General features: G+C 38.3%; 2 protein-coding genes across 3 annotated transcripts; one reads left to right on the top strand and one right to left on the bottom strand.

The window, feature by feature from the left end:
• Positions 1-289: 289 nt before the first annotated feature.
• LOC104608876 (uncharacterized) lies at positions 290-12,598 on the top strand. 2 transcript variants are annotated; one of them, XR_737171.3, is made up of 3 exons: positions 290-634; positions 812-891; positions 9,369-12,598. XR_737171.3 is itself a non-coding variant. In XM_088892120.1 (3 exons), the coding sequence occupies exon 3, from the start codon at positions 3,275-3,277 to the stop codon at positions 4,292-4,294; it is 1,020 nt and encodes a 339-aa protein (XP_088748246.1). In that variant the 5' UTR covers positions 290-634; positions 812-891; positions 1,801-3,274; the 3' UTR covers positions 4,295-9,362. The 2 variants fall into 2 exon arrangements, 1 of the variants encoding a protein (XP_088748246.1); XM_088892120.1 differs by lacking the exon at positions 9,369-12,598 and adding an exon at positions 1,801-9,362.
• Positions 12,599-19,778: 7,180 nt separating this feature from the next.
• Positions 19,779-24,776, bottom strand: LOC104608877 (uncharacterized protein At1g24485-like). The gene is made up of 8 exons (XM_010274997.3): positions 24,246-24,776; positions 23,605-24,145; positions 21,757-22,241; positions 20,852-20,984; positions 20,587-20,655; positions 20,412-20,483; positions 20,249-20,320; positions 19,779-20,119 (listed from the first exon to the last, which is right to left on the bottom strand). Exons 1-8 carry the CDS (start codon positions 24,322-24,324, stop codon positions 19,918-19,920), a joined length of 1,653 nt encoding a protein of 550 aa, XP_010273299.1. The 5' UTR covers positions 24,325-24,776; the 3' UTR covers positions 19,779-19,917.
• Positions 24,777-25,597: the final 821 nt, after the last annotated feature.

Here is a 25,597-nt window from a genome sequence, read left to right as displayed (position 1 = left end):
TCTATATTGGTTAATTGAAACCAAACCAGTACCTTTGATTTTTTAAAAACATCAAAACCGAAATTGAACCGATCGATTTGGTTAACTGATTTTTCAGTTCGGTTTCGATTGGTTCAATTTTTCAGTTTTTTTTTAACCCCTAACCATAATTAGAAACTTATTTTAGTTTCTAAGACAAGAACCCCAAATTATTTTAGTTACTAATTAAAATAATCATTACTATTTTTTATTAGCATACTAATAAATCTTAATATTTTGTTAGAAAACATAATTAGAAACTTCCCTTTTCCAACAACGAATTCGATTGTGTTTAATTTATATTTTTTCCCTCTATGATCACTTGCCAATTCCAATTCCCCCTCCCTACATATCTCTTCCGATTCTTCCTCTTCAACTTCAACTAGAACACCATGAAATAGTTCAACTTACCCTTACAAATTAATATCTCCTCTGACTCTTCGTCTTCCGCTAGAATTAGATCACTATCAGAGGATCGACTTTAATCTCTCCTCCGACTCTTTCACTCGTTTCTGGTTCATAGATTTAGGTTGTGGTGGTCAAACAAGTCATGATTTTGGTCGATTAAGACAGGGGCGTTGTGGTCGAACAAGTCAAATAGGGTGAAGACGCTGAGGTAACCAAAATTTCCATATCCGCAGAGGTTGCTGGTTTTTTATTGCATATTTAGGTTATAAATCTCTCTATTTGTCATACACATTCAAGTAATGTTTATCTTTCTCTCTCGCCCAATTTAGGATATCTCTTTCTCTCTCGCCCAATTTAATGTTTATCTTTTTTTTGTTTGTTTCAGGAAAGATCGAACCAGAGTTATCAAACATTCTGGACTTGCGCATGTTCTGCAAATCCTCTGAATGTTTATTTCAATTACAGGTAGTTGTCTCATTTATTTTTTGCTTGTCATAATGGTATTATTATTTCATTTGGTTAATCATAGCCAACTTTAACCGCCAAATGTTTAGTAGACTCTTGCATTTCATTTTCTAAAGCTGATGTACACAGGAGTAGCATTTCCAGTTATCTTAATTTCAATCTTTAAACAGATGGTGCATAGGAATTACAACTTTTTTGGTTGACTATGTTCCATTATCTAATTTTTTTTTTCAAAAGGTTGTCTTTATTTAATGTCTCTTTGACATTAAAAAAAATTAATGTCTCTTTGCACAGACACAAATGATGGGAACAATTAACTCCCAATAAAAGTATTCATAAAAAAAAACTCCCATTAAAAGTGACATAGACAAGCTTCAGGATTAACACAGACACAAATGATGGGAACAAGATCGGAAAAGGCTTGAAACAATACAGACGGGATACAAAAAAGGCACCACAAACACTTAGAAAAAGTTTCAATAAGCATGCAAATAGCTGTTCACAGCTTCTAATGGGCAAGACTTGTAAACGTCACCAAAAAGTTTTTTTATTTTTTTATTTATTTTTTTTGGGGGGGGAGGGTATAAGAATGAGGTTGAGAAATTTCCTTAGTTCTGCCAAAAGATTCATCAAACCAGGTGAATTAATTTCTTTTGATCATAAACTGCCCTACAAATTGACCTTGAGTAATGACGAATAAGAAGAATTTGTAATTAGGTAGTATGAAAATTAAATTTTCAAGACAATGTGAAATGTGAATAAACTGTTAGATCCCCACAAAATTCTATACACCATCTAATGAATATCTAATAACATATTTCATTGTAATGTATCTAACTTATTGGTTTTCTTGGGTTCTATTTGTCATGAAAATGTGATGTATGCGAGATTGAGCCACTTTGGTGTCAGGAATGCATGGTGGGAAGAAGACTGAACAAGGAAATTGGGCATTCTATTGAACAAAGTATAGAAGGTCATCAGCATTGTTTCAAAAGGCACTGAGTTATGGGCGTTAAGGCGAGGTGGGGCCAAATTGCCTTGCCTCAGTGGTCTCACATGTGTTACATGAGACTTATGCCTCAAATTTCAAGAACAGTATGCTTCATCTGGTCAACTTGAGAAAAAGTAAAAAAAAAGACATTTTAGTTGGTAGAGAACATGGTCTAAGACTAAGAGTAAAGAATACAGTGGGAGTTGGGACAACTACAAACATATAGGGTGAGAAGAAGATTATAAAAAATAGATGTTAGCATTTCTGTAGTAGCTGTCACCTCCTTTTCCTTTTATCTTTTTCTTCTTCCTACAGATCCTCTTGTTTGAGCCCTAAAGATATTGGAATTTTCTTGATTTTCTTTTATTGTAGCTTTAGGCCTAAATTGAAAGTATTTGGGTTGCAAAAGGTATATATCATGTGTGAGGTGGAAGTACCATGGTTCTTGTATGCTTTACTCATAATTTTAGTAAATGTTGTATAATTAAAAAAAGGACTAAACTCTTAGAAGGTCAAGGTATATATCATTTGATTTTTGGGTAGGCGCATTCTACTTTAATAAAGGATGTACCTCCTTCAGATTGTCTCAATCTCAACACTACTAGAAGACAAGGTGCTTTGGAAGGGAACAAGATACTCCTAGTTTTCTGTACAATTTGCTTATCAGACATTTGTTGCTATGTACAACCCTTCACCATCACTGAGAATCTGAAAGTTACAAATTCCTTACAGATTTCAAATTTTCCTATGGAAGGCCTGTTGGGGGGGGGGGTACTATGTGGACAAGAAAGGCTCTCACTCTAAGGATGTTCTTTGTGTACTATTGATGTGGACGCTTTTATTGGGAAGACATATCACTGCCGACAGCAGCAGTAAAGGGAGCAAGATTTGCTGATTCTCATCTTATCTAATTCTAGCTAGATACAGTTCTTATCTTATTTGTTCAGTATTGTTTTCAGTAGTATGGATTAGTAGGGAGTCTTATCTTATCTTATCAGTTCAGTAGTATGGATTAGTAGGGAGTCTTATGTTATCTTATCAGTTCAGTAGGATAGATTAAGGGAGTCTTATCTTATCTTATCAGTTCAGTAGGATAGATTAGTAGGGAGTCTTCCTAATTAGCAAGGAGTCTTCCTAAAAGTAGGACTCTTATCTCTTGTAATCTCCTATTTAAGGAGCTGATATTATTCAATGAAGGCATGGAAAATTTCAGTCAAGAAAGAGAGCAGAGGAGAGTTGGTGATCTCTTGAACAAATCACCATTAGGGCGCCAAGATAGGTTCTTCAAGAAAAGGGAAGAACAAGGGAAAACAGGAGGTTTTCCCTGTGGACCGAACTGTGACGAGATCCTATTCGCGGGCCCATAACAATTTGGTATCAGAGCCAAACATCATGGGCGATCTGGAGCAGTTGACGTCTAGGGTCCACGAACTAGAGCACAGGCTCGTGGAGAACTGCGCGGAGGTATGCGAAGTCAAGGATGATGTCCGAGAGTTACGACGCTTGATGGAGTTGTACTTCTCTAACAAGGAAGGGGCTGCAACCACAAACAGTCGCCGACCAGACATGGCAGAATCGTCCGGCGAGCCGCAGGTCGTTGCCCTAGCGCAGGTTAGCAACACCCAGAATGTCCCGATTAAGCAGGAATGCGGTTTCGTCGAGGATTCCATCGACGAGAGTTCAAAGAAGAATAAGAGCAACTACTCCAAGGTCGTCATCGCTGGTGAAGGAGCTTGTATGCCTCATGTTGCGGCTGCAAATGTTGCAAAAGAGTGTTTGTTAGCTGCAGTCAGATCAGATCCTAGGGCTGCACATATCTGGGCAAATCTTGCTAATGCATACTATTTGGTTGGTGATCATAGCAGTGCTGGAAAGTGCCTGGAGAAGGCAGCAAAACTGGAGCCTAATTGCATGTCAACTCGATATGCTATTGCGCTTCATCGTATCAAGGATGCAGAAAGGTCTCAAGATTCCACTGAACAACTTTCATGGGCTGAGAATGAAATGGCTTCAATACTCAGAGAAGGGGACTCTGCAATAATTGAGCTTCGGATAGCATGGGCAGGACTTGCCATGGTTCACAAGGCTCAACATGAAATTGCAGCAACGTTTGAAACTGGACATTATGATTTGACGGAAGTGGAAGGGCGAGCTCTGTACACACTAAAGCAGGCAATAGAAGAGGATCCAGATGATGCAGTTCAGTGGCACCAGCCTGGCGTTCACAATCTTTGTACTCTACAGTTCAAGACATCTCAAAAGTACCTTAAGGCTGCAGTTTCCCACGACAAAGAATGCAGCTACGCATGGTCAAATCTTGGTATCTCACTGCAGCTGTTTGAGGATGAACCCTCTTCATTGGAACCCGATCCAGGAGGGCAAAATCATTCGACCTATCCGGGATTCCTTTGACGGTGTTTCAAGACACCCATCTTGAATTTGAGCTTGAAGACAAGCTCTTAGTCCAGGAGGGGAGTAATGATGTGGACGCTTTTATTGGGAAGACATATCACTGCCGACAGCAGCAGTAAAGGGAGCAAGATTTGCTGATTCTCATCTTATCTAATTCTAGCTAGATACAATTCTTATCTTATTTGTTCAGTATTGTTTTCAGTAGTATGGATTAGTAGGGAATCTTATCTTATCTTATCAGTTCAGTAGTATGGATTAGTAGGGAGTCTTATCTTATCTTATCAGTTCAGTAGGATAGATTAAGGGAGTCTTATCTTATCTTATCAGTTCAGTAGGATAGATTAAGGGAGTCTTATCTTATCTTATCAGTTCAGTAGGATAGATTAAGGGAGTCTTATCTTATCTTATCAGTTCAGTAGGATAGATTAGTAGGGAGTCTTCCTAATTAGCAAGGAGTCTTCCTAAAAGTAGGACTCTTATCTCTTGTAATCTCCTATTTAAGGAGCTGATATTATTCAATGAAGGCATGGAAAATTTCAATCAAGAAAGAGAGCAGAGGAGAGCTGATATTATTCACCATTAGGGTGCCAAGATAGGTTCTTCAAGAAAAGGGAGGAACAAGGGAAAACAGGAGGTTTTCCCCGTGGACCGACCCCTGACGAGATCCTATTCGCGGGCCCATAACAACTATGTGGACAAGAAAAAGAATCTGTAAATAATATAAAATTTCAGTGCCATTTTGCAAGATCTATATGGATGGGGTTACGGATTGGCATTAACACTAATGATGTGGGTCAAAAACTCATCCATGAAGTAGTTGATGAATGACAAGAACACAATTTGAAAGATTGGTCCAAACATGAAGAGGATGTTATGATGCAGAGATTTGCTATTGCAATATGGCTGATTTGGGACTCTTGGAACAAAGTGATTCATGAAAATAAACATCCAAATCCCAAAGTGACCTTGGTAGAGAGCTACACCATTCAGGACTTGTATGAAAAGAGTACAGCAGAAACGAATCCTCATACTGATAATTGCTCAGACAAAATTTCAGTTATTTGTTGATGGGTCTCATGATCCAATATCAGGGTTGGCAGCAACAAGTTTTATTATCTTCTCAGGTGCTAATACAGTCATTACGGCTGAGAGAGAGAGAGAGAGACAACAATGTAAAGCTCGGAATGCAGCAGATGAGGAATGGTGGGCATTTCTTAGAGGTTCAGAAGCAGCTCAAGTGACAGAAATCAAAGAACCGACAGTATATTCCAATGCTAAAAACCTTGTATAGATGCTAACAAGGAGACATGCTGCTGGCTTGTGGCTGTAGATGTGAAAAATGTGACTTACAGAATAGATCTCTAAATGTGCAGGCCAAGAAGATAATTTCTTCTTCCCAGGCCAAACAGTTTTAACCACATGAACACATCTGACTAAAAGGTTCTTCCTTAACAAAACATTAGCAATATCTTCTGCTTCTAAATTCTTATCAAATTCCAGTACTTCCTTGAGCTTTGGATGATTCCTCAGAAAGCTAACAAAATCCTTTCCTCTGATATATTCAATCCAGGTTCCTATAAAACAGCTCATCAAGATTATAAATCCTTATGGTCCTCACCTTATCAGCAAACAACTGAAACACATTCTTCTTGCCATCTTGCTTCTCCAACAAGAATATTATGAACAAATTAGAAAACTGTACTAATAAAGCAAGCGAAATACTACATTCAAAGAATTATTCTCAGTTCAGTAAGCCAAAGCACATTTTTATCCATTAGAGGAGAGAGAGAGAGAGAGAGAGAGAGAATTGTATGAAATGTTTTGTATAAATCTAACTCCTCAATTGGAAATGGTCAAAACACCCTAGCCAATATCAATGGTAGGATTTGTATGGAAATAAGTTAGTACAGGAGGTTAATATGCTTATTTATCTAATTACAGAAAGACTTTCCTATTGGCACATAAACCAAAGTTGGTTGCATTGGAGGGAAAGGTAAACAACTTTAATTTTGATGGTCAGTTGTTAGAAAACCCCAGATACTCTAGAGTTGATTGGGATAAGGAATATGTCTTATATCTGAACCATTTACTCCTTACAAGGCAGAAAGGCTTAGCATTGGCATATTCTTCATGTTTGAGTTAGCTACTGGTTGAGTGGGACTATGAAGTAATGATAAGGTGGATGCAGTGGCTGAGAAATGTCCTTGGTCATTCTGGCTATTTTAGAGGCCAAGGTCTTAGCTGTCCTATTGAACAGTTCCAAAACAACTTCCAGAATACAGAGGTTGAATAAATTATCAGAACAAATTTTGATAAACTAACCAAAACAACTTCCAGAATACAGAGTTTGAATAAAACTTTTCCAGATAAATTGTACTAAAAGTTATAGAGAGTTACTGTCCTAACAATGAGTGGTTAAAGGGACAAGAAATCAAATAATTCTACTTTGCTGACCAAGAAAAAACAGCTGTCTGGTTGACCTGGACCATGATTGTCTTAGCTATGCATCAAGACTGGCAAGAGAAGGCAAGAGAAGAAGTTCTGCAGATCTGTGGAAAAAGAACACATGATATCGATGCTATATCCCACATTAGGCTTGTAAGTTCTTCTGTTCTTCCCTTTACCAATTAGGCATTGTAGTTTCATTTCCTAATAATAGAATATGGCAAAATCAAATATATATGAGTTTCCCATTGCACCTATTTTTTCAGTGAAGCACTTCAGCCTAAGCCTGACCTATCTTTTGTTAGACCAAAGACCAACCCATGAGCTTCAAGATACATCCCTATCTGGCCTAAAGTAGGACTGTTTGGTGCTCTATTGGCCATCTTGTCCTATGTACTGTTCTGCTTGGTAACACTTGTATCATTGTCATGGACTCTATTCCTAGAAGTTTGCCTCCTACTTGGAACACCATCCAACCACACTTAATATGCAGTTATCTGCTACTAACAAACCACCCTTAATAATTTTCAGAAAAATTAATATTTATGAATAACAGTTTTAAAATCTTTTTATAATTATATATTTATACATAGTAAAATTAATATTTATTGTATTTTCTGGTCTAGGGACTGGGTATCTAATATTCCCATTTGCAATTCATAAAAGTGAAAATTTGGGTTTATGAAGTATGTAAAAGGCCAGGATTAATTAAAAAGACCGTGTTAAAGGAGTAGCATCAATTGTAATGGTTAGGTTATGGGTCTCCCTCCTTTGCAGGTGATGCACAAATCTCTACCACTAGATGAGGCCATGATAAGAAAACCAATGCTGAAAACACCCAACACCACCACTGTTTTCTAACAAACACATCAAGTTGCCTCTACAAGCTATCACCTGCACAACTTGTCTTTATACCACAAGAAACACCAATTAACAGCAGCATACTTCAACAAGAAACAGTTCTCAATCGATAAAACTCAATAAAACAAATCTTGAATAACAGATAACCTCATAAACTTAACAAATTTCCGGTCGCACTTTATTCTATCATCCAAATACAGCAACATATAGAATACTCAACTGCTAAAGTCAATTGGTGATTAATGGTGATTCCTCTGTTTGCAGAAGTAAGAGTATCCTATGTGCAAGGTTGAAGAATAACTAAAATCTATCCAGGTGATTAATGGTGCTCTGATATCATATAACCAGCCTGGAATAAACCTCAGAACAAGAGAAAATAAGAAGAAAAAAGGTATGAAATCAAAGCAGGTTGAAAGAACAAGAAGAGAATAGGCAAAGAAGAAAGGGAGAATAAAAAAACAGGGCTAAAATCAGAGGAGATCAAACAATACTTATCATCTCCTAACCACTGCCCACCTTTATTTAGTATTATAATGTGATGTACATTGATTAAACTGCCCCTACTAAAGTAATATCAAGAAAGAATCACATTTATATCTTGCCACCTATATATACAACTCCTAACAACAATAACATCCAAAGTTCTTTTCTCTTCTAATTTCTTACTCTCATTCCTTGGTGGACAGCAATCTTTCTAGTTGCTTTTCTACTATTCTTCATTCCTAATCACTTCAAACCCCTCCACCTCTACAAAGCCCACCACCAGATCTGAAATTAGTAGGAAATACAAACATCATTCTACCAGCTCAATGTAAATCTTAGTAAGGCTACCCAAAGAAGTAAAATGACCTGGACTATCTGTATGCCAAACATGACATTTCCATGGGATTATCCTTCCTCAAATTCACGTTGGAGAATCAATAATATGTATGTTCAACTAAGCTAATGATGGTTAGTTTTTGGCACAGATTTTCTCCATTGTTATGCCAGCAACCCTGCATTTTGCATTCTGGGCGGTCCCCTGCAGTTGAGTCTTGCTTTATATTATTATGATCAGGGCACCGAGTGGTGGCTCTTAGGGGGCGTTCTTTTTCTGGATTTTGAGAGTGGGGAAAGTTGGTCGATGGAATTTTGATTCCCATTGACCAAGAATCCCATGTTCTTTTTTCAGATTTATATAAAAACCAGGGAAAGTTTATTTTCTTGGGTATCACTTACCCATCTCCTAGGTGGGTAAATTACTTTCCCACCTGGGGGAAAATTGCCAACATTTGAATGGGACAAAAATGCCCCTTTTAATAATGGATTTTTATGGATAAAATGGTCATTGCCTTATTTACATGGGAAATAAAAGAACATGGATAAATGCACTTACTCAGATAAGTCTTTCCTAGGAAACACTTACCCGGGTAAGTAGGTAAGTGTACTTACCCGGGTAAGTAACTTATCGAAAAGCGAACGATGCCTTAGTCTTAACACGTATGCCATATGATGATACCTGGGATGAGGATAAATTGGCCTCCATTCTGATTTCACTTTCTTCTGTGAACATGTTTATCATGCTGTAGTTCCTCTATTTCCATTAGATGGCTATATTTTATTAAAAATTGAGAACACTAGTACACAAGGCACGGGATCAATCCCATCTTTACCTGCAAACTCATACATGAGAATAATATGTGAAGCAGAAGGCTTAACACATTGTCGTAACTCTAATTGGGATATTCCTCTCTGTCGAGTATTTGGGTGATGGTTTATATGATTCCAGGTCCTTACACTAAGAAATATGAGATCCTTTAGTGGCGTGTGAGTGGATGATGCGGATCTGAGGAGTCTGATCCAGCTGTAATCTGTAAATGAAGATCAATTGTTAATCATGTTGCATTCTTTTGGACACCCAAAGAATGGTTTCTTAGATCACAAATGCTGGTGACATATGTACCTCCCAAGACATCTAACTGCAAAAGATCAACAGAAGGGAGGGGTTTGATGGAATTGATTGATGAGTTTTCTGGTGGGAATTTCTTTGTGACAACAGGAAAGGGTAAAGTAGCTTGAGGCGATATCCACTATGGTTTTTATTAGCTATAGTTTGGCTTTGATGATGTCCATATGTTTGCTGTAAGGTTAGAGCATTTATTAGTTTTGTTTTTGTTTCACTAACCTCAGCTTATGGTTTGACATGTGTGGGAGATGTATTGATTGTGCAATAGCAAGCCCTAGTCCAAGGGATCATCACTTGAGTCTGTTTGTTAGCTATGTGAGTCGTCTGACATTTTTTCTTTAACAAATGGTTATTTTCACATTTCTGTGTGTGTGTGTGTGTTTGAATGAGAGAGAGAGAAGGTTCTTAGTTGATAATTTCTATGGATTCCATGTAGGGCGTACACAATTTAGGTTGGTATGTAGGGAAAGGAAGGGAAAGGTAGGGAAGCCTTGCTAGACAGACTACTGGGTAACGAGGAATGGCGGTAGAGGAAAGTTTTAGGCTGGTGGGAAGGTGGAGAAAAGATCTGGAGGAAAGGATTCATCTTCGAGCAGGGATGAGCAAGGGGTAAAGAGTACCTGGAAGTTAGGGAAGGTAGTAGGGCTACAATCCTTTTACCAAAGGAAGCCTGTTTCTGGCTGAAAGGCTTCGTAGATGGAACAGTTAACTCCATCAAGGCAGAAGGGTGGAAAAATTCTTTCGGCTACTCTGGAAAAAGATACGAAGCGGTTCTGAAGAGGAACGAGAGAGGCTGGTTTTTCACAGTTTCAGAACACTTTGGCATTAATAAAAAGCAGATGACTTGCGAGCCTGAAGGTCTGAGGAAACAAGGGTGGGCCTCCTTTGCTGGCAGTCTTCAATCTTTCCTCTTGAAAGTTGAGAGTGAGGCAGCAGAAGAATCACCGAAGGGAAGTAACTCCTCCTCCCAGTGGTTACCTAATACCAACCTGGACCAGAACCCTGTCTGTCAAGAAGTAATGGTAGCAAGCTCAACCGTACGTTGGAGATTAACAGTTGAAGAAGGGAGGAAAAATTGGGAGCACAGAATGGTTCTAACGGCTGAAAGGGAAGTAAAGGACTGGACAAAAATCCTAGATGCAGTGGCGCAAAAGTTAAAGCTGGAAGGTGATGCTACACTATTGCCTTTCTCTGAGAAGAAAGCTGTCCTGAAGTTGATGTTCAGAAGTGGAGCTTCAACATGATACAGATCGATGGCGGATTGGTACAGATGCAAAAATGGGTCCCAATCTGTAATGAAATCGAACCAGAAGAAGGTAGCTTTCGGATTAAGTTGCTAGGACTTCCTTTTCACCTCTGGAACGAAACAACTTTGAAAAAAATAGCAAAAACCTTGGGTGGAGTAGTGTTGGAGATAAACCAGAGGAGCTTGCGAGCAGTGGAACTTAGAGTTGCAGGATTGAAACCAGAACAAGTGCCCTGTTCGATTGAGATATGCTCGGATGGTGCCTGGCACAAAGTTTGGATTCCTCAGAAGCTGAGGCATCGCTTTGGGGAAGACGAACAGCTGAAAAGGGAGATGCTGAGGTGGCCAGTTGGAGTACACGTGGCTTTCAGGGGCTGAAGAAGAAGACTGGTACAATGAAAACAGAAGGGGAACAGTCGCAGGAGGTTAACCAGTCCCAAAGCACTCCATTTAAAGCAAGTAATTCAAATTTTTTTGAACAAAAGACTTTTGTCTATGGTCGACAGTCCTATGCTGATGTGGCAAGAAGGGGTTTGGGTTCGGATGGTAATAACCAGGGCGCACACTCTGAGCCGGTTCGAAGATTGGGTGAGCTGGATAGCATAAACACTCTTAGAGGCCCACAGGACACTTTAAGTTGTCACGTGGGTCGGGAAAGAAAGAGGGAGATGATAGATGAAAAATCCAATCTATCATCTTCCAAAACAGCGTTGGCCGAACTGAAACAAAAGGAAAAATGCCGAACAGAGAGAGAAACTCGATCTCTGTGTTGGGTCCCTCGACTGGATGTTGAGGAACAGGAAAGTAGCGCAGCAAATCGCCCTAATCCGCGCTATTTGAGGGATAAGAAAGAAGAGAGGGATGTAGAAGACCAAGGGTGGATAAGCTGTGGTTCAGACAGTGACTTTGAGGAGGAGAGTTCAGATGACATTTCAGGTTTTGGAAGCTTGGAACATGAAGGATCTCAAGAGGATCATAACAGGGAGTCCCTAAACTTGGACTGTCTATTCCGTGGAGATTTGGTGGGAGGACAAGAAGGGAACGAGGAGGCAGGGATGCACAACACAGAGGCTGAAAACAGAGAGACTCACAATCAATGAGGTGGGGGGCAATTATGGTGCCCAGAACTGGAAAAGCCTCTCTCAAGCGCTAGTGCTGTATGGAAAACCGAGGTGTTAGCTTACGTTAACCCAGATCTGAGCAAGAATACATCATAGAATGGTAAACAATCGGGTAAGGGGAGCAGTCGTTGTGAAAACAGAATGACGGGGAATATTTCCCTCCAAAACGAGGAGACAGAAAACTCCAATTTTGACACACAGGGCTTGACAACCATCTGTCCGCCTACAATCCCAATTCCCTTTGCCCAGCCGAACCCAGGTAACCCTGTTAACCCTGCTCATTTAGCTTTTGCTACTGATGCGGCTTCTGTTTCTCTTGTTCCAGATTCCATTTCCACTCCAGTCTCAGAAGCCCATGAGAAGGAGGCCATACTGAGCCCTTAAGGAAAGAAGGGGGGAGAGGTGAGGATGGAGGGAACTTTATGGGAAGAAAGAATATGGGGAATCATTGAGAGCATAATGGGTGAAATCGAGAAAAATGAGCTACAAAGGAGAGTTACAAATGGGTCTGAATTGAGGAGAGGACTAGTTATGGAGAGAACATAAATGAAAAAGGGAAGGAGACTAGGAAGGATGATTCGACAACTGAATTTGTTGGAAAGCTGGGGTGTAAGCTGAAGAATCCAAATTATCTAAAAGCTTACCTAATAAAAAGAAAGGAGGAGAGCAAGATTAAGAGAAGAAAATTGAGTGAAGTGGAGAGATTAAAGAGAGATATCGAGGGGGATAGAAGGAAATGATTCAAATAGAGAGCAACTATCAAACAAGTAATTAGGAAGTTCAATCCGGATGTGGTGTTAATCCACGAGTCCAAGAGAATGGACTTTGATAGTAGATGGGCAAGAAGTATCTGGAGTTCTAAAGGGATAAAGTGGGTGGCTACTCCATCTTGGGGAGCCTCAAGTGGGATCATAACATTGTGGAAGGAAGATGTGGTGGTAGGTTTGGAAGAACTGATAGGGGATCATTCAATTTCTATGAAATTCAGGCAGGTGGAAGATGGCTTTGAATGGGTACTAACAAATGTATATGGCCCCAATGACTATAGGAAGAGGAAGAAGTTATGGGAAGAATTGAGTGATATTAGGGGCCTATGGGAAGGACCTTGGTGTGTGTGTGTGTGGGGGGGGGGACTTTAATGTAGTAAGATTCACAGAGGAAACCAACAATCCCAGACAGAGAGTGACAACCAGCATGAGAAATTTCAATCAATTTGTGGATACTTTTGAGCTTAAGGAATTCCCGATCCAAAGCAATATCTACACTTGGTCCAACCTTCAATCTAACCCAATCTGCTATAAGTTAGATGGGTTCTTATTCTCAACAAATTGGGAGGAGCATTGGGGAACCTAAATTCTAGAGCACTCCCTAGACTCACTTCAGACCATTGGCCTATAGTATTGTGTAAGGACTTAAGAGGAGGTGGATTTGCTCCCTTTAGGTTTGAGAATATGTGGTTGATCCATCCGGGATTCATAGAGAATATCAAAGAATGGTGGGAACAACACAATCCGTTAGTTGAATGGGAGGGGATGAGATTCTACATAAAGATTCAATTCCTAAAATCTCAAATAAAGGAGTGGAACCGTTTGGAGTATTTGGAAGAGTGGAGGAAAGACAAAAGATTTTAATGAAGCAAATTGAGGAACTAGACTTGAAGGAGGAAAGGGGTTCTTTTGGAGAAGAAGATAGAGAATTGAGATGGAGGGTTAGAAAAAAGTTGGAGGATCTCTTATTGCAGGAAGAGATAAGTTGGAGACAAAAGTCTAGATGTAAATGGTTAAAGGAGGGAGACAGAAACACTATATTTTTTCACTCTGTGGCAAACGCTAGAAGAAGGAAGAATATCATCTCTAAGCTAGAAGTTGATGGAGTTGTCTTTTCCCAACCAGCAGAAATAGTAGAGGCTTTTGCAACCCATTTTAAATCAATTTTTGGAAGGCCTCTAAATGAGAGGATTTGGGTAGAGGGATTGGAATGGCCAACTCTTAGTTTAGAAACCAGAGTGGGGTTAGAGAAAAACTTTGACTTAGAAGAAATAAAGGAAGCAATATTTTCAATGGATAGAACGAAAGCTCCAGGCCTAGATGGATTTACAATGGCATTTTATCAGGATTGTTGGGATATTGTGAAGAAGGACCTAGTGTTGGTTTTTGAGGAGTTTCACAGGAGGGGAATCATTAATCCGAGTTTAAACTCTACATTCATTGCATTGGTCCCTAAAAAGAAAGAGACATCACATCCAAGGGATTTCAGGCCGATTAGTTTGGTGAATAGTCTGTACAAAATAATTGCAAAAGTCCTGTCTCTGAGAATTAAGAAAGTTTTTCCAGCCATTATCACACTCAATCAAGGAGCTTTTGTGAAGGGAAGGTAGATCACTGATCAAATTTGATTGCAAATGAGAGCTTAGAGAATTTTAGGAAATTGAAGAAAAAGGGAGTGGTTTGCAAACTAGACTTAGAGAAGGCTTATGACCTAGTTGACTAGTCCTTCTTGGTGGAGGTAATGAAAAGTTTTGGTTTTGGAGACAGATAGTGTAGATGGATCTGGGGTTGTATCAAGAGTTGTCATTACTCGATATTGGTGAATGGAACTGCGGTGGATTTCTTTCTGGCCAGGAGAGGAATAAGACAAGGTGATCCGCTCTCCCCCTTTCTCTTTACTCTAATTGCAGATGTCTTGGGGAGACTGATACATAGAGTTGATTCTAGAGACTTAATAAGAGGTTAGAGAGTCGGAAGGGGGGAAGTACCACTTACACACTTGCAGTTTGCAGATGACATAATCCTATTTTGTGAGGGTGAGGTTATAAGATGGATCAGAAACCTAAAACTGACAATACAACTCTTTGAGCAGATGTCTAATCTTAAAGTGAACTTTGATAAGAGTTGTGTGGTGGGAGTGAATTTGGAGGAAAGGGAAGTAAGTGATTGTGTAGGTGTATCAGGGTGCGCTATCTTGGAGTGGCATATCACTTATTTGGGCTTCCCCCTAGGAGATGACCCCAAGAAGGAAAGCTTTTGGAACCCAGTAGTAGAGAGATTTGAGAAAATGCTTGCTTCTTGGAAGAAAAATTATCTTTCTCTTGGGAGGAGAATCACTTTGATTAGGTCTACCCTTTCCAACCTTCCTATTTACTTCATGTCAGTGTTCAAGATTCCTACAAAGGTCTCCAATAGGATAGACAAATTAATGAGGGATTTTTTATGGGAACCAGGAGTGGAGAAGAAAGACCATAGGGTGAGGTGGGAAGTGGTAAATAGGAGCAAGAAGCTAGGGGGGCTTGGGATTGGGAATATCAGGAAAAGGAACATGGCATTGTTGGGGAAATGGTTGTGGAGATTCCCATTGAAAAGGGACAAATTGTAGACAAAGATTGTGGCTAGCATACATGGGCTGGATGAGAATGACTGGGATCTTGGAATTTTGGCAAGGACTACTGCCGCATCTCCATGGAAATCCATTCATGATCTGCTTCCAGTTTTCTCCCCTTGGATCAGGTACGATTTGAACTCCGACAATCGAATAAAATTCTGAGAGCAAATTTGGGTTGGGGACCTACCCCTGAACGACCAATTTCCATCATTGTTTGCTTTGTCAGATTTGAAAAATGAACCCATTTCCTCCTTGGTTCCTTCTGATTCTTCTTCTGGGTTTAGGTGGAATCTGGGCTTGAGAAGGGAAATAAGGGATACAGATTTGGGGTGTATGTCATCTTTGCTAACCATCATTGAAAATGTTTTCTTGAACCCTAATAAGGGAGACACCAGAATCTGGGCCCCTTATTCATTCGGTTCTTTCTCTTGTGCTTCGTTTTTTGAGACACTAGTCCAACCTACTACTCCGCTTGGGCTGTCATTCCCGGTTAAAGAGATTGGAGCAAACCCATTCCTCCTCGGGTTGGTAGTTTTTGTTGGGAAATTTTCCTGGAAAGAGTTAACACAAATGACTTGGTTCAAAGAAAGAGGCCCAATTGCTGTTTACTTCCCAATAGGTGTATACTTTGCAAAGCTGATGGGGAAACGGGTTATCATATTATGGTTATTTGTCCAGTTACTAAGATTGTTTGGGAGTGGGTGTTTTCCCTTTTTGGGTATACTTGGAATCCCCCCGGGAGTGTGCAATGCTTGTTCTCTTCTTCTTTCTTTAGTTGGCCTAAAAAAAGGGGGAAGATTATGTGGAGAAGCATTAGGGCTGTAGTGTGTTGGTCAATATGGGAAGAAAGAAATTCACAAATTTTTTCAGATAAGGAAAGAACCACAGAAAACCTAACAGATTTGATACTTTCAAGGGTTGTTCATTGGCTGAAATCAATGGAGATATTCTCTGAATTCTCTATGGCAGACATGCTAAGAAAGTGGAAAGAGGTTGCTACTACTGCTATGTATAAAAGGAATTGTAGTCCCACTTGGACCCCCCCTCCCGCCGGATTCATAAAACTGAATTTTGATGGATGTACCTTAAGGAATCTAGGGCCTTCTGGGATAGGGGGTGTTTTCAAGAATGAGGAGGGGTATATTACTGTCATGTTCTCTAGGCCAATTGGAGAGGGTGACTCTCTTAGGGCCGAAATTCTAGCAGTTCTTGAAGGAATCCAAAGAGCAAGAGAATTAAGCATTAAATGCTTAGTGATTGAGGTGGACTCGAAGGTGGTGATTAGGTGGCTGAAAGGAGATATCAGTGGCTTGTGGAGCTACAACAATAAGAAAAAATTTAATTGGCTATATAAGGACTTAGAGGTGCAATGCAACTAGGTGAAGAGAAGTGCTAACTCAATGGATGATGGGTTAGCTAAGCAAGGGGTGGCTAAGGATTCTTTGTTTTGGGCACATTTTTAGTTTTTTGTTACCATTTTGATGTTGGGGAGTTCAGATAGTTTACCTCCCCATTTTCTGTAATTAATTTTGACAAGTATTATTAATTAATAAAGAGTTCTGTTATCGATCAAAAAAAAAAAAAAATTTAGGTTGGTATGCATCTACATCAAGAACAATAAGCTCATCTTGAGACTGGGAAAGAAATGCTTAGGAGGATTTCTAAAAACTTCTAAGGAGTGTAAGATCTCTTCACCTTTATAGCATGCTTATATGTATGTAATTTATGTTTCATAGAATGCAATTTACTGTAGAAATGGTGTCCTCTTTTAGATTAATTTATTATTTTGTTTGTTTAGTTTTTTGCTCCGTCCAATGTTGTTCTTATTGTTTAACCCAACTCTACTTGGGTTTTCACACTCATTTACTTAATTTTCTCAGACAAGATTATCAACAATTGTTTGATTGTTGCCCATTCAACAACAGTTTATATAGGTTGTTGTCTAAGATGATTGTTAGATACAACTCTTCAACTATTGCAAATTTACAATTAGCAATGGCTAACATAATTGTTAGAGATGGTACCATTAGGCAACAAGTAATCGGTTGTTGCTAAATAACTATATAGGTAACAGTTTTTATACATTGTTGTTAAATTAATTTGTTTGGCAATGGTTTCAAATGGTTGTTGCAAAACACTATTTTTTGTCAGCAATTGGACCGATTGTCGTAAAAAACATATTTCGCAAGACTTGGTTGTTGTAGAACACTTTTAACAATGGCTTCGTTAGTAACAGTTCGTTCAGTTGTAAGTAAAACATTTGGCAACAATTTTTTCTATATTGGAAACCATGGTTTTTAAAAACGAACCGGTGATCGAACCGGTCAGGGGTCCAGTTACCAGTTCCAACGGTCCAACCAATTTGACCCGAATGGCTAGCCCATCTTGACAAAAAATAAAATAATTTAAAAAATTGTAAAATGGTCAAAATCGTTTGAACGGTTAACCGTCCGGTTCAGCGGTTTGTTGACCAAAATCAACGGTTTTGGGGAAAAAGTGGTTTTGGAGGAAAACGGAACTGGTCAGGTGATCAGTTCCTGATTTTTTCGGTCCGACCGTCTGGTTTGGTCCAGTTTTGAAAACAGTGTTGGAAACAATATTTGGACTGTTGCCAAAGGTCAATTTTCTTGTAGTGTATATATATAATATTTGATATATATAATCGGGGTTAAGGTGGGGTAGGGACCTCAATCCCCATCCCTGACCCTGACCTTGATCAATGATTCCTATTAATCCCCATCCTCGTCCCCGCCCCGCCAAAGCAATCCCATCCTTGACCCCATTTTGAAGTATGATTTGTCAAAGCTAATTAAAAAAATATTTTTCAAATTTGAAGTCTAAAAAGTAGCAGATATTATTTTATGTTTTGATAATTACCTATTTTACCCCAAGAACTAGGCTATTTTGGATGTTCTTACTCTTCTTTTTCTTTGTTTCTTCATCACCAACCTTGGACCTCAATAACTCAAGTTACTAAATAGCTTCGTTCCCCAGTGGATAATGAAGAGCCCTGAGAATCTGTCCATACTCTTTTCAACTTTTCAATACTGCTATCTCTCTCTCTCTCTCTCTTCTTCTTCTTCTTCCCCATCTTCTTTCTCTCCCCTCTTCATCACAGCCATTGACATTAAACCAATGGCGGTAGCTTTCCTCTCCCCATTTTCTCTCTTCTCCTTAATCTTCTCTCTCCCGTCCTATCATTCTTCCTCAGCTTCCCTTTTAGTTGACAAAATACAGAAAAGCCACCATTCCTCTTCAACTTGCAAATGACATAGAACACCACCATCACCGTTGATGCCTACAATGCTTATTGGCACTACAAGAAAAATAGCTTAGTGTCATAATCGATTACGGAGAAAGACAATGTTATGGAGAGGAAAGAACCTGAATTAGAGCTCGAATTGGGTTAAATGAAGGAATAACACAGGTTATTTCAAAAAGTTTTAGGACTTTGACTAAGCTTTGAAATGCATTTGACTGTTTTAAGCAACTGGGCCATATCTTACCATTTTTAGACCTATTTTATCTAATATTCAAACCTAATAAAAGCTATTGACTTGTTCAGCAATTTGTTGACCCAAGTGGTTTAACCGTTAACTTATTTGACCTAGTCAATGGATCAAGAATTGCAAATTATAATTTAAATATGAAATCTATTCTCAAGGCCATAACTTTGCCCTTGGTGGTCAGATTAGGGTTATCTTTAACTTTTTTAATATTGGATAACTTTTCATGATCTATGCAATGCAAAGCATTAAAGGTGCCTTAGACTGCATTTGACATTGCTTATTTTAATGACTTGTATTCTTTTTGCAGTTAAAAACTCAGTGTTGATAGGGGATTTTAACAGCAAAAAAGAGACAAATCTTTAAAATAAGGAATGCCAAATGCAACCTTAGCCCATTATTTTTTGCCAAAAGCACCTTTTAAGCTTTAAATCTCTATAATAAAAAATATACAATACGGTAAACAATTATCTATTTTAAAAAAGTATGTATATAATTATATTGTTATGTATATGTTATATAATTATGGATATCATATAACATGTCACAGGCTGATCCATTTCACCAGGGTGGTTGAATTAGTCACCTATACACAGGAAAAAATGGTTCAGGCTCAAAGTGTGATTCTAAAACACTGCTCAAAATTCTCTTACTATTTTGGAATTTAAAGATTTCATTTAATTACCACAATGGAGAAAGGGGCACATGTATGCAAGTATGCACATATGCAATAGCAAGTCTCTATATTCTCTTTTTCATACTTTTGTATATATAAATTCCAACTTAAAAAAGCTTAATACAAATCTATTTTCCAATGTGGAACAAGGTATAAAAGAAAAAAAACAAGTTTTGGTTAGAGTTTGAAAACCCATTCTGAAAAATCAAGTGTATGTATAAATGTGCCCAATTATATAATTAATTAATCAAAGTTAATCTCTAATAAACGCAAAATCCAATAATGCCTATAGAGACTAACATGTCATGTGGAGAGAACCTTATATAAACAAAAAAAGGTGGTTTAGCCAAATTTTTCTGCACATAAACACACAATTCTTGTTATTCCCATTAATAATGGGATTAAAACTGATACATATTATATCAAATAAAATTATACTGGAATTTCAATAATAAACAAGAACCACCAGCAGAAATACAATCCCATTGATGATTGAAAATTTTTTACTAATCTTGCTGTGGCTGTAGCTGTTGGTGGGGGGCGGCAAAATCAAAGTTCCGGGTGGCGGTGGAGTACTCAAAGTTGCATTTCTAGAATTAGAACAAGACTGATTGGAAGTACATAATAAATACATGTTGCCTGTGGCACTACACCAAAAATAACGAAATAATATAAGCTGATGATGATAATGATATATCATACTACAATATATGTCAATGAATAAAAAAAGAACAATCAAAAACATGGGAAAATATGTAAAGTCTGGATTTACTTACTCAAATTTTAATTCGGTGTTATCGGTGATTGATGAGGGTATTGATCCACTAAAGTTGTTATTTGCTAAATTTCTAAGATAAAAAAACAAATAATAATACAAAGTTTCAAATTAAGAATATTATTTCACAAAGAATGCCCCTAATTAGGAATTGAAATACTTACAGTGTGGTGAGGTTAGGGAAGTTTCCCAGGAAACTAGGAATTTCTCCACTTAAACTGTTGTTATGCAAGTCTCTGCAAATCATAATATAAATGGACAAGGCAAAAAAACTACAAATCAGTAAAACCTCCAGTAGTTTAATTAGTTTTCACAGTTGTTTCATTCCAGATTACTTACATTATTTGGAGAGTATCCAATGCGCTAAAATCTGGGAGAGAACCTTGAAGTCCGTAGTTACTGAGATTCCTATGAATTGTTCCAAAAAAAAAAAAAAGAATGGATAATTAAATTACCTCTTTTCTTGTGGAAATAATTTAATTATCTTTGGTAGTAAAAAAAAGAAACATTAACAGAGAAAACACAAGAAAATAAAGAATGAAACGGGGTAGATAACTGGTGAACCAGAAACTAATGAAAAGAAATATGAGGAAACAAGATTTACAGTGCTATTATTTGAGGTGTATCGCTATCAGTACATTGGACCCAGTCCCAGGGAAATCCGTTTGGAAGACAGGGGTCACCACTCCAATCTTGAAGTTGAACAAAAAACTTTTGTAGCAAAGACAGAGCTTTTACTGGCATAAAAAGAGGAAATAAACCCAAATTAATTTTCAATTCCTGCAAATCTCTTTACATTAGATAGAAAATTTATAAAGTAAATAAATAATAGTGATTTCGATTAAGCTGAAAATTGAAGAATTTCAACTTAAAGAGGGAGGAAGTTGTATTTAGATAAAAGCCTAAATAATATTTTCAGTACAGTGGAAAATTAACTAACTGAAGGTGGCTTAATTGGTAGGATGTGAGAGTCGATGTAGGAGAGACCAGAGATTATATCCGGCTGCCACAATCCTTTGGAAAATTTCAACTTCTGGTTCTGTCTATTCTGTTTCATTTATGAAATTTCGCATAAAACCAAATAAGCTAGAGGTCAGTGCCCAATTTTGGTCCCAGCTATCTCACATCTTGCCAGGGTGGAAACATTCCCAAACTTGCAAAACGATCATTCAACATAAATGACAAAGTGAGATATTCCCCATGAGCATTTATAGGGTCATGTGGATTTGGAAAGAGTTTTTAAGTAGGAGATCCAAACTTGCAAACCCTGACTGGAAATTTCAAAGCCAGCATTCTGGGATGATGTACTCTGATGAAGGTGTTTAAGCTTTGATTTTGAAGAAATTTAAAAAGTTTTGCTTTTGCCAATTAGTAAATAGCTGAGATGATCACCTGGCACATCCCTCCCAACATGGAAACATGGGAAGTGGGATAAAATCATCTAAGTGCAGCCTCTTTGTGGACCTAACTAAGAAGAGAGAGAATAGATGGAGATCAATGTCCACTCACCATGTTTAATGTCTGTTCCATCTGTTAATACACTTCCGATTTCATACATTTCCAGTGCATTGATTATTGGCGGTAGAGTGGAGTTGGCTGTGCGGTTCAGACAGTACCTCGCGTTATATTCGTCCCCAGATGCAGATTTATTTGTAGTGAAGTTGTACTCCAAACCCTTCTTATGAGGTGGGATTATCTGAGGGGAAATATTTTCTCCATTCATGTAGATCGAAAACGAACGCTGCTTTGAGGAATTGAGTTTCAACAATTCGGAGAAATAGAAAATGGTGTACATGTTGGCTGTCAAATTGGAGAAGGTTATACAAAGATAAGAATCGGACGAGTTTTGGTTATAAAGTGCTGTCCGTAATACAGTCTCTGGAGGCTCATCTGGAAGGTTTTTAACCGAAATACTGATGTTGTTCTTGACGGTAACAAAATCTTTGGCACTTGGGAGTGGGTACCATATGCGATCATATTTGTCCTTAGGGTACCTACAAGAAGAAAAAAACAACGGATAGAGATGACTTAGAATTTTCTGCACCTTAAGATTATGTTTGGTTTGATGGAGAGAGACAGAGAGAGAACCTTCAACTTGGTATGGTTTTCTCACCAAATATCATCTTTTCAAAAATAAAAATTAAAATCTTTTAGGCTTGTTTTGTGCAATCCAATTTCATTTGCACTAATACAATTGCAGAGGAATACAATAAAAAAAGCATTATTATATTTAAAAACAAAAATAAATCAGAATTTGCTTTCAACTCATTTGGATTCCCATGCTTTTGCACTAACATAAATACAATTAAAATTGCGTTGCAAATAGGCTATGCCTTAGGGGAAATTATCCAAACCGTTAATAGATGATATAAATATCTTACTTTCTAAGGGGAGCAGCACTTTCAGTATTTACTTGCTTTAGATTTGACCTTTAATTTCTTGTTTGTTTGTTTGTTTGATAAAGTAAAGAAGAAAAATGTAGTCCCAGGGTCCCACCTTATAAAAAATAATGGAAGGTTATTTTGTCTGGAGGAGTTTTTTGTCCGGAATTTGAGGTAGGAAGCAAGATAATGTGGTCCCTATTTTATATGACACAAAATTAAACTTTGAAAATAGGAGGAAGTTGATTTGCCAAAAAATTATAAAAAAAAAAAAAATACTAGGAGGAAGGTGATGCAAATTTTGCATCATTTTTTTAATGTAGTGAATATAAATGAGATAAAAAGTGCAAATTAATTTTGTATTAAATAGGAATTAATCATAATTACCATCAAATAGATTCATAGCTGAGCCGTGTGCAAAATATGCATCTGGTTTGGGCAGAGGTAACAAGAAAAGAAGGTTGGAGGGCTAAATGTAACGATTTATACCAAGTTATACCCTATAAAAAATAATGAGAATTCATCAAAATTTAGGGGGTGGTTTTAAACCACCCCGAGATGAATTAAACTCATCAAACTTCATTTTTATAGAGTTTGACCAGTAAAAACCACCCCGAGATGAATTTCTCAATGGTTAGTATTACTATTACCAAAAAAGAAAGGTTAGTATACAACTTTTGGTACAAATCATAAAGTCCAGGAGATCCAGATTGGATTGATCTTAGACTCCGGTGACGGAGGAAGACGGAAAAGCAGGATGGAAGAAGTAAGAAAGGATCCTCAAATCCAAATCACTTGTTTCAGTTGAATCGTAATGAATATCTGAGGGGTTGAGGGGCAGTCGTTCTGGAATTAATCCACCTGAAACTGTTTCAACCCCCTTCCCGGCCGGCCAGTTCCCAAATTAAACCAATCCAAAGACCAAACACAGACTAAAGGAGTTTGAAAGATATCTCGATCGAGTTGATTATAGTACCTCACTGTTTCATTTTCGCCATAGTTTGATCTATCGTAGATATACAATGGATAAGTCGAATCAACTCCTCTGTACATGCCTAAATGCAAGCTCCTTACTTCAATTGCAGAAATAAATGGTACGTCGTCAGGATATCCCTCATTCTTAGCAACGCATACGCTTATGCTAGCAAACCTTGTGAGATATATCGCTTCGTAGTAAAATGGGTCTGCACTGCTATTATCCACCGTAGCCCAGTGGTTGCCGTCGAACTGAAGATCAAAAGTCGGTGCAGACGATGTTTCATCCCTGTAAATCCCGTAGTAAAAGTATGCACGGAGAAGAACACGCTCTCCCTTCCCAACCTCGCCTATGGAGTAGCAGTTCTTCTTTCTGATGGGGAATACTCTCCGCGTTGTGTATTGACGAGCAACTGATGAGTTATCGGCACTTTGAACGATTTGGTTTACACCGCTTGTGATGTAGGGATGGTCTCTGACCCATGTGATATTGTTCGCGTCAGTGAAAGAATCCGAGGAGCCACAGTCTATGCTCAGGAATACTGCATTCGATCGCATATTGGATTATTATCAACAATCAGTCAATCACAAAAGTAGAAATACTGAATGCTAGGAAAAGGAGGTCAGAACCTACGAACTTACCGGCGGCCAGCGTTGGCATGGGCAGGACTGCCAAGTGGCCCAAAATTATTTGCAGGAGAAGAATAAGATTGTTGATCATGGTGATTGGTGGTCTCTCCTCTAGCGATCGGAGATAGCTAGAGAGAGATCGATCCCAAATTGAGCTTTTAATTATTTGTTGTCTCCGATTTCACACTTGCAATTTTCATTTGCGTTTTGTCCCATTGACTTCAACTTACAGTGGTGTGAACATCGACGCCAATTACATCAATACATCGTGCCATGGACGTAAAGGATGGTGATATACCATATATATTTTTTAATTTAATTTTCTTTTTCAATGAAGGACGGCTATCACTCAAGAGGGATTTTAGCAACAAGGATAAGAGAAATAAAGGCGTCTTTAGCATCGTTGTGGGGTGTTTCACGTACGCCATGTAGACAAGTGAGGGAGGAGAGGGAGGAGTTCTCTTTTCTTTGCGTATGTTATGTTTAGGCTGCATTTGGAAACGATGCAAATAATTAGTGTAAATGCAAATATGTAGACCGTAAAATGGTCCATATAAATTGTAAAGTTGGATTAGTTTTGTATTGACAAACTTATTTTCTTACCAAACAGACTTTTAAGACTTTTTCCTGTAATGGATTCTTCATATGTCTTGTATAATGTGTTCCTTTTAGTGGTTGAAGTCAAAGGTTTTAAAAACTGACCCAGAAACAGAACCCTTCTGGCCACTAGTTTTTGAGTCCATGGTTCCAATTAAAGTAAGATGCATATAAATATAAGAGAAAATAAAGATAGAATGAGAGGTATTTGAGGCTGAAAGAGTTTAGAAGAAGAAGAAGAAGAAAGAAGAGGAGGGGAGGGCTTGAAGGCTGCAGCGGTGACAATGGCGGCAACAGCGGTTGTGATGGTTTCGTTTATCATTTTGACGTAGATGAAAATGTTGTTTTATTCAATAGTTTCCCGGGCCCAGCCCAGTCCACATATTGGGCCTAAAATATATGCCTGGGAATGGGAATAATAGTAGGGGTCAGGCCAGGCCGGGCCTTATTCAGACTCTACAACCTTGACGGTAAAGCAATAAACTGATTGTACACAAATTAGGCCAGGCCGTGCCGAATCCATATCAGATCGTATCATATAAAATTATACACGAATTTCATCAATAAATAAGAACCAAAATTAGAATTACAACCCCATTGATGATAGGAAAATTTTTACTAATCCTGCTTTGGCGGTGGCTGTTGGTCGGAGGTGGCAAAATCGAAGTTCCATTGCTGGAATTAGAAGAACAAGACGGATTGGAAGCACATGATAAATACATGTTACCTGTTACACTAGAAGACAAAACAAACATGAAATAATATAA

Source organism: Nelumbo nucifera, chromosome 7 (genome assembly GCF_055504915.1).
Source record: "Nelumbo nucifera cultivar China Antique chromosome 7, China Antique-T2T, whole genome shotgun sequence".
In the NCBI taxonomy this organism is placed as follows: domain Eukaryota; kingdom Viridiplantae; phylum Streptophyta; class Magnoliopsida; order Proteales; family Nelumbonaceae; genus Nelumbo; species Nelumbo nucifera.
This window is presented reverse-complemented; position numbering and strand designations above follow the sequence as displayed.